The sequence below is a fragment of the Mastomys coucha genome, unplaced genomic scaffold, assembly GCF_008632895.1.
Source record: "Mastomys coucha isolate ucsf_1 unplaced genomic scaffold, UCSF_Mcou_1 pScaffold5, whole genome shotgun sequence".
NCBI classification, from domain to species: Eukaryota; Metazoa; Chordata; class Mammalia; order Rodentia; family Muridae; genus Mastomys; species Mastomys coucha.
Genome location: NW_022196911.1, coordinates 47,209,021 through 47,216,780, shown reverse-complemented (window position 1 = coordinate 47,216,780; position 7,760 = coordinate 47,209,021). Strand labels below are relative to the sequence as shown.

The following is a 7,760-nucleotide window of genomic DNA, read 5'->3' as shown; positions in this document are numbered from 1 at the left end:
TCGAACTCAGAAATCCACCTGCCTCTGCCTCCCAAGTGCTGGGATTAAAGGCGTGCGCCACCACCCCCTGGCCCAGAGTTCACTTTTCAACTCACAAAAGAGCAGCAGACCCTCCCTGTGATAAGACAATAATAAGAGTTAAAAATAAAGAGGCCAGCTTTTAATAGCAAAACACTATGTTCTCTTTATGGTCCCTAGTACTATATGTAATGAGCACTCCAGAACATGTCTATGTGGCTGATAAAATTACTTTACAACCTATTCTGTATTCCCTTGAAAATATTCACAATAAATAAAGATGTGCTTAGTCATAGTCAAATTTAGGTATTAGGTTACTTGCAAGGGAGCCAGGATCTTATTAAATGACAGGGAGGCAATCGGTTAATCTGTAATTCAATGCACTCTGTAATCCTAAACTTCACTTTTGTTGTTGTGTTGGAATGAAGTGCAAAATTTTTAAGTAATAATGTATGAGATTCCGATTTGATATGCTTTCAAAAAACCCTTCTTCAGTTCTCTAAGCTCCCAGACTTGGAAATTAAACCATCGCCCAAGTTTAGCATGAGAATTCTAATTATACCAGACTTTAAAAACAAACCTGTTTTAAGTGACTCGAAATTCTGACACTTGTTACTAGACTGCAGGACGGAAGAGACTGCACTGTTTTATGCCACAATACCGTCTACTGTAACATTTTGATAAAAACTGAGTCTCCAAACCTGAGGACTCCGTGAAAAAGCGAACCAAAGGGCAGGTTTTAACCCTATCCCTTAAAAAACCCAAACACCTCAGGTTTTTGCGTCAAGGGCTCCTAAAAGTCACACACGTCAGGCGACAGTGTCTATTTCAGTAATAAGATCAGACTGCAGGACGTGACAAAACAACGCAAAAGAAATATCGGGAGTCTGTTACCTGCATATTCGGTGGTTAAATAGGTAAGACCACTAAGGAGCTAATGATGCCAGACACAGGAGAAGGGGAAGGCGCCAAGAATCGAGTGGCAACGACCGCCGCCACCTGGACAGCCTGGGACCCCTACTCAAAGCCTCGCCGCCCACCCGCGCTGGAGCGCGGAGCTGCAAGCCTGTCGCTAAGGCAGGCCCGGGACGAAACCTGGGCCTTGCAGCCGCGTTCGGGACCGACTGACGCCGCCCGCAAAGCGGCAGGCCTACCACAGGGCTCGACTCTCTCCCCAAGCGAGCGCCGAAAGGAAAGATGGGCGGCCCTAGGAGGCCTGACTCGGCCGACTCGTGCCTCCCGCGGTTCGTGGTCCGCAACGGGCCGCTCGGCGCCTCAGGACACGCCAGGCCGCCTCGCCGCCTCGTGCAGGCCACAGCCAACGCGGGGCTCCCACCCAACCCCCTCCCTCGAGGAACTGGTCGGGCTCGCGGGCTGCTACTCACGGTGCTTGGTCTCAAGACCACAGGCCCGAGGGTGACGGACTGAGCTCACAACAGCACAGAAGTACCGAGAACAAGGCCACTCTAACAGCGCCGCGCGGCGTCGGCTTTTATAGGAGCGGGAAGCGGGCGCCAAGGGCCCCGGGCTCGTGACGTCACACAGTCGGCCGGGCTGGCCGTTGAGATCGCCTGACAGCAAGCGAAAGGCAGGCGGCAAACCCTGAGCGCCTAAGAGGTCTCCTGGAGAGGTTCTCAGCGGCGGCGGGTGGAGGGGTGGTCGGGCAGGAGAGGGGCTTCGACCTTTCTCCGCTGCCCTAAACAGCGCCATGCTCTCCTTCAATGCGGACGCCGGCATCGGCTCGGGAACCATCGCGACCCGAAGGGTCTTTCAGGCAGGGGCTGTCTTAAACTGCTTGAAAGACCCCAGTCCTGGAAAAGCCTGGAAACAACAAACCGCAAAACCGGTTGTGGGTGTGTGTTTTACTTAAAGGAGTCACCTCAGTCTGACCACCGTTACCCTCCTAACCTAAGGAAATAAGGTTGACTTTGCCGATTCAGGACTTGAACCTTCCTCCAATGATACTGATTCTGAACAATATATATTTATTTATGTTGAGACAAGGCATTTCTTTAGCCTAGGCAGCTTAGAATTCTTAAATACTCCAGACTTATTTTTTTATTTTTTATTTTTTTGGTTTTTCGAGGCAGGGTTTCTTTGTGTAGCCCTGGCTGTCCTGGCACTCACTCTGTAGACCAGGCTGGCCTTGAACTCAGAAATCTGCCTGCCTCTGCCTCCCAAATGCTCGGATTAAAGGTGTGCGCCACCACTGCCCGGTGCTTAATTTGATTTTAAAAGTTTTATTTTCTTTGCATGTTAAGACAGGGCCTTGTTTGGCACAGAATGGCTGCAAATTCAGTATGTAGACCAGGTTGGTCTAAAATTCATGATCTCCTTCCACCTCCTGCTCTGGGATTACAGGCATTTTTCACCACTTACAATTGCCTGATACTCTTTTCTGTTTTGTTTTGAGACAAGGTCTTACTTTGTAAAGCAGGCTTGGAACTCGATATTTAGACCAGGCTGGCTTTAAACTCTGAACTTAGAGTTCACCTTGTTGGATAATCTTATCCTTTATTTCCTACCTCTGAACTTTGAAGAGGCTTCCAGACCACAAATAGCCATTGTTAGACTGAAGCCCCAAACATGAATATGTAGCATAGAGACTGTGTGAGGCCAATGCTGGGGATCCATCCAGCAGTGAACAAGGACAGTAGCCCAACCTGAACAGACTATGCTGTATGGGCAGCTCACAGAAGGCTGTGATAAGGTTGCTAGAATGAAACAGCTTTGAAGTAAAGGGAGAGGCCTGAAAGCACCCATCTGGCCCCAGCCCAGCCAGGAACTGGGCAATTGCCTGCCCTGTTCTGCTGTGTCTAGGGAGCCTCACGAACCCCACCAAGGCGCCAGGCTCATCTAGCCAGTGAGCACATGATGGTATTCCTGGCACCACAAAGACAAAAGACATTTCCACACAGGGCCTCCTAAAGAAACCAGAGACCAGTTTCTCTAGGACAAGACTGGGCAGAGAGGCCAAGCAATAGGTTGAATTACCAGGTCTTTGTCTGCTGGCTGTGGTATCCAATGTCTGCCAGGTGCCACGGCTGATGACAGAAGATGAAAGGCCCACAGTTCTCAGGCTTTCTATCTGCAGCACCGTCTGCCCTTCACAGCTCTTGCTTTGGACCTCCTAGGGAAGGCCCACTGGAGAGCCTTTTCCTCCACATGACATAACCCCAGCACTCAGGAGACAAAAGCAGGAGAATCAGAAGTTCAAGGTCATCCTCTGCACTTAGTGAGTTCACGGATAGCCTGGTCTACATAATTTTGGGTCAGCCAAGGCTATAGAGCAAGAACTTTAAAAAGAGTTTTTAAGTGATTAATACAATCATTAATTGACCCCACTCAAGAAAAGGCAGCTGAGTCCATTTTCAGTGTAATTAATCTAACCTGGGAGCAGATTTTTCTGCCTTTTAAACTACCCAAAGTGATTCTTAAGCTTAGGGTTAGTGGAGGAACTTCTGTAGTAAGGGCGGGCCTCAGTGGTAAAGAGTTGCCAGGAAGGAGCCAGCAGTATTTATCAGAAAAGACTGGAGTAAGGCTACACTTTTTGAATCAATTCTACTTTCCCCGGAAACCTCCGGCTAAGAGCCAGGATGGCTGCAGGATTGTAGAGTATAAGCTGGGAGCAGTGCATCTCCATCCAGTATATTAATAATTGTCAATCTAGATCTGAACGGACTGGCTCCACAGAGTCCTGAGTGTGTGTGTGTGTGTGTGTCTTCCTGCAAGAGAGAGAGAGAGAGAGATGCTTCATTCTCTCTGCATACATGAAATCAAAACCTCTTGTTTGGCCAGGCCTGATGATGCACACATGGAACCCTAGCACTCAGAGAGAGAGAGAGAGAGGGAGAGAGAGAGAGGGAGAGGGAGGCAAGAGAAGCATGAATTTGAAGCCAACTCTGGATTATATAACGAGTTTTAGAGCAACCTGAGAATTCTCAGATACTCTGCCTTGAAAATAACAACAAACCGAGGCTAAAGAGATGGCTCAATGGTGAAAAGCACTGGGTGCTCTTCCTAGAGGACTCAGATTCAGTCCCCAGCACCCACATATCTGCTCACAACTGTTTGTAACTCCAATACCAGGTGATCTGACACCCTCACACCAATGCACATAAAATAAAATTAAATAAGTTACTTTAAAAAAAAAAAACAGGGCTGGAGAGATGGTTCAGCAATTAAGAGCACTGACTGCTCATCCAGAGGTCCTTCCTAAATTCAATTCCCAGCAACTACCTGATGGCTCACAACCATCTGTAATGAGATCTGGTGCCCTCTTCTGTCTGATGCTCTCTTCTGTCATGCAGGCATACAAGTAAATACAGTATTCATATACATAAATAAATTTTAAAAACAAACCATTTGTTAGGAAGGCAACAAAACTGAAGAGGAGGGACTTTCCCAGTAGCACACTGAAAAGCAGAGCTGTGGCTGCAATGTGCATACCATGCCAATCTAGAGCTCAGCCCTGCCCCTCCCCAACCCCTCCAGTGCTCCAGACACATTCTAATATACACCCGTTTCCCAGGATACAGCCTCTAGGCAAAGTGGAAGCCTGGGAGTCAGGCAGGGCCCTTGGGAAAAAGCAGTTGTTTTGATTAACTTATTTCTGGAGATGATTGGCCTTAATGAGTCAGTCTCCACACTGTCACATTTCCATAGAAAGATGCCTATGGCTGGGCAGTGATGGCGCACGCTTTTAATCCAAACACTTGAGAGGCAGAGGAAGGTGGATTTCTGAGTTCAAGGCCAGCCTGGTCTACAGAGTGAGTTCCAGGACAGCCAGAGCTATACAGAGAAACCCTGTCTCGGGAAAAAAAGAAAAAAAAAAAAGATTCCTATGAGGACCAGCCTTCTCAGTGGGTTTTAAACAGGATTTGGGGGCTGCAGAGATGCCAGCATTTAGGAGCACTTGCTGCTCTTGCAGTAGACCCGAGTCTAATTCTCACCACCTATGTTAGTACCTCACAACTGCCTGTAACTCCAGCTTCAGGGGTTCTAGTGACCTAGTGTCTGAAGGTGGCACTGCAGTTACATGGTACATTTACATATATAGGCAAACATTCTGTATCAGCTAGTTTTATGTCAACTTGACACAGACGAGTCATCAGATGAGAGGTTAAAAATTTTAAATTGTACTGTGAGAACTTAGCTATTAGTTGAACTCAGTGGAAGACCGGCTCCCAAAACCTAAAAACAATGGGAGGCCAGTTCCCAAGAACCCAGAAACAAGGGAACCAAGATAACTTGGCCCAAGAACTCAGAAACAACCAGGCCCAAAACAATTGCCAGATGGCTAGCCCGCCCCTGGACCCTAGCAGGAGCCAGCCAGCACCAATCAAAAACCACCCCGTACCTTCCCCTTACCCCAGTCTTCCCTTTTGCCCCAGCAACTGCACAGAAATAAAAAGCTGCCTAAGACCCTGCCTGGGGCCAGACTCCTCTACCCCTGCGAGGAATATAAGTCTTGCCCCAACTAGCTAAAATAAAAAGCCTCTTGCAGATTGCATCGTCTGTGTCTTGGTGGTGTGTGGGGTCGTCGCTCCCGGGATTTAAGTGTGGGGGTCCCTCCGGGAATCTCACACAGAGAAGAGAGAACCTCGGGTGAGAAAATGCCTCCATAAGATCCAACTGTAAGGCATTTTCTTAATTAGTGATTGATGGGGGAGGGCCCAGCCCATTGTGGGCAATGTCACTCCCAGACTAGTGGTCCTGGGTCTATAAGAGAGCGAGCCAGTAAGCAGCAGGCTTCCATGGCCTCTTCATCAGCCCCTCCCTCTAGGTTCCTGCCCTCACTGCTTTTGATGATGACCTGTTATATAGACCCTTGATCGAAATAGACCCTTTCCTCCCCAAGTTGCTTTTGGTCATGGTGTTTCATCACAGCAATAGTAACCCTAACTAAGACATACTCATACATTAAAAATACATATTTAAAAAACAAAACAAGAAGTAGGACAATGGTGGTACATGTCTTTAATCCCAGCACTTGGGGGGCAGAGGCAAGCAGATCTCTGAGTTTGAGGCCAGCCTGGTCTACAGACTGAGTTCCAGGACAGCCAGGGCTACACAAAGAAACCCTGTCTCAAAAAACAAAAACAAAACAAAAAACAAAAAAAGAACAACATCACAGCAATAGTAACCCTAAGGCACTCTCATACACAAAAATAAATATTTAAAACAAGAACAACAAACGCACCAGAACTTTGGGGTTAGCAATTAGCTCAATTGTAGAGTGCTTACCAAGAAGCCCAAAGCCCTGAGGTCCATCCCCTGGGTATGCAGACTACACGTGGGAGTGTACAGATTAGACTTGGTGTGCACATTTTTGATCTCAGCACTTGAGAGGTAAAGACAGAAAGGTCAGAAGTTCAAGGCCACCCTTAGCCACATAGCAAGTTGGAGGCCACCCTGAGATACATGAGACCCTGTCTCAATCAGGCAACCAATAAATCAGCCAAGTGACACACAACAGCTCAGAATTCAGTTCATGATCTCTTTCTTAGGCATCCACCCATAGGGGAAGACTCTTGCTGTGCACTCCAGGCCAGAGGATAGCATCTAAGTTAAGTAGCTGTTTTGTACCAGTTTCCTCAAAGATAAAGCATTCCTTCTAGAAGGGAAGCTCCTGATGACACCCCAAGGAAGGTGAAGAATTCTGTCCAGAGAAGAACCTCAGCACTCAGGAAGTGAACAACTGAATAGCTTCAGAAAGCACCAGAGGCCTGCCAAGGTCACTAGGCTCTGCCCTTCCCGGAGTATATAGGTAGCAAGGAACACAGAAAGACTTTATCAGAGAAGTGTCAACTGCCTGGAAGAGACAAAGATGGGGAAACAACAATTAAACCTGTTGAGGTGCCTGCAAAAGGTGCAGTGTGCTGGTTTCTGGCTTTCACGAGCTGTCATCCATGCTTGGGTGGGATTTGGCAACACAGCTGTCTTTGAGACATTTCTGCTCTTATAAATAACTCCTCAAACTATACACAACCCTAGCAAAATGCACTGGCCTACTACATTGAGCTTGGTGGTTGCTTGCTTCCATCTGTCTTCTGTTCCCTATCTGGGGTGATTAGATAGGGTTCACATCTCTCCAGGAACAGTGTCGCTCACACAACAGTGTTGCCTCTCTGTCTGGTTCTCTGTGGCCACTCTAGAGCTTACCGCCTGCCTCTGTTATATAATACTGAGTGAACTACTTTTTCTCTGAGTCCTGCTCTCCTGTGTTGGAAGAATTAAAGAATTGAAAAGGAGGAGGCCTGACAGTGGCCAAAAGGCTGAGATTGGAGGAATTGAGTCCCAAAAGAGAGCAGTTACTGCCAGTGTGAATCTGAAAGGAGACTCCCCCCATCTCCCTTCCCCAACAACAGGGACAGATCAAAACCTCCAGATTAGTTTGGGGAGTCTGAAAGTGGGGAGAACTATCCCTGGGTCCCACCACCACTTTTTTCTTAAGGGAAACCATATCTCAAGTTAAAAAGCTGGTTGGTGGAATATTTGCCACCACTAGCCTATTAGTTACCTCTCCTGTTGCTATGTTAAAATACCCTGTGTTGAGGCCTGCCCCTGTCCCGGGCACAGCTGTAGCCATTTTGTTCCATGCCTGCCAGCTACTTCATATTGTTGCTGTAATATGCCTGCCTGTCATTGATGCAGAAAAATAACCTGATGCAGTTCAGGGTTATGCTGACCACATACCCTGTTCATGTTCTGTATATTCTGTGTGAGGTTTGTTAATTTTA

The 7,760-nt window shown here is 47.5% G+C and overlaps 1 protein-coding gene across 2 annotated transcripts in view; it reads right to left on the bottom strand.

The window, feature by feature from the left end:
- The window catches only part of Skp1 (S-phase kinase associated protein 1), an 11,376-nt gene extending 9,839 nt beyond the window's left edge, over positions 1-1,537 (bottom strand). Inside the window, exon 1 of one of the 2 annotated variants that reach the window (XM_031353321.1) lies at positions 1,404-1,537. Coding sequence is in view for 1 of the 2 variants with exons in the window: in XM_031353320.1 (XP_031209180.1) it covers positions 913-918 (6 nt within the window). In the remaining variant the exon portion in view is untranslated. Of the gene's footprint in view, positions 1-912; positions 1,237-1,403 lie in introns of those variants that run through there. The other variant, XM_031353320.1, reaches the window with a different exon arrangement.
- Positions 1,538-7,760: the final 6,223 nt, after the last annotated feature.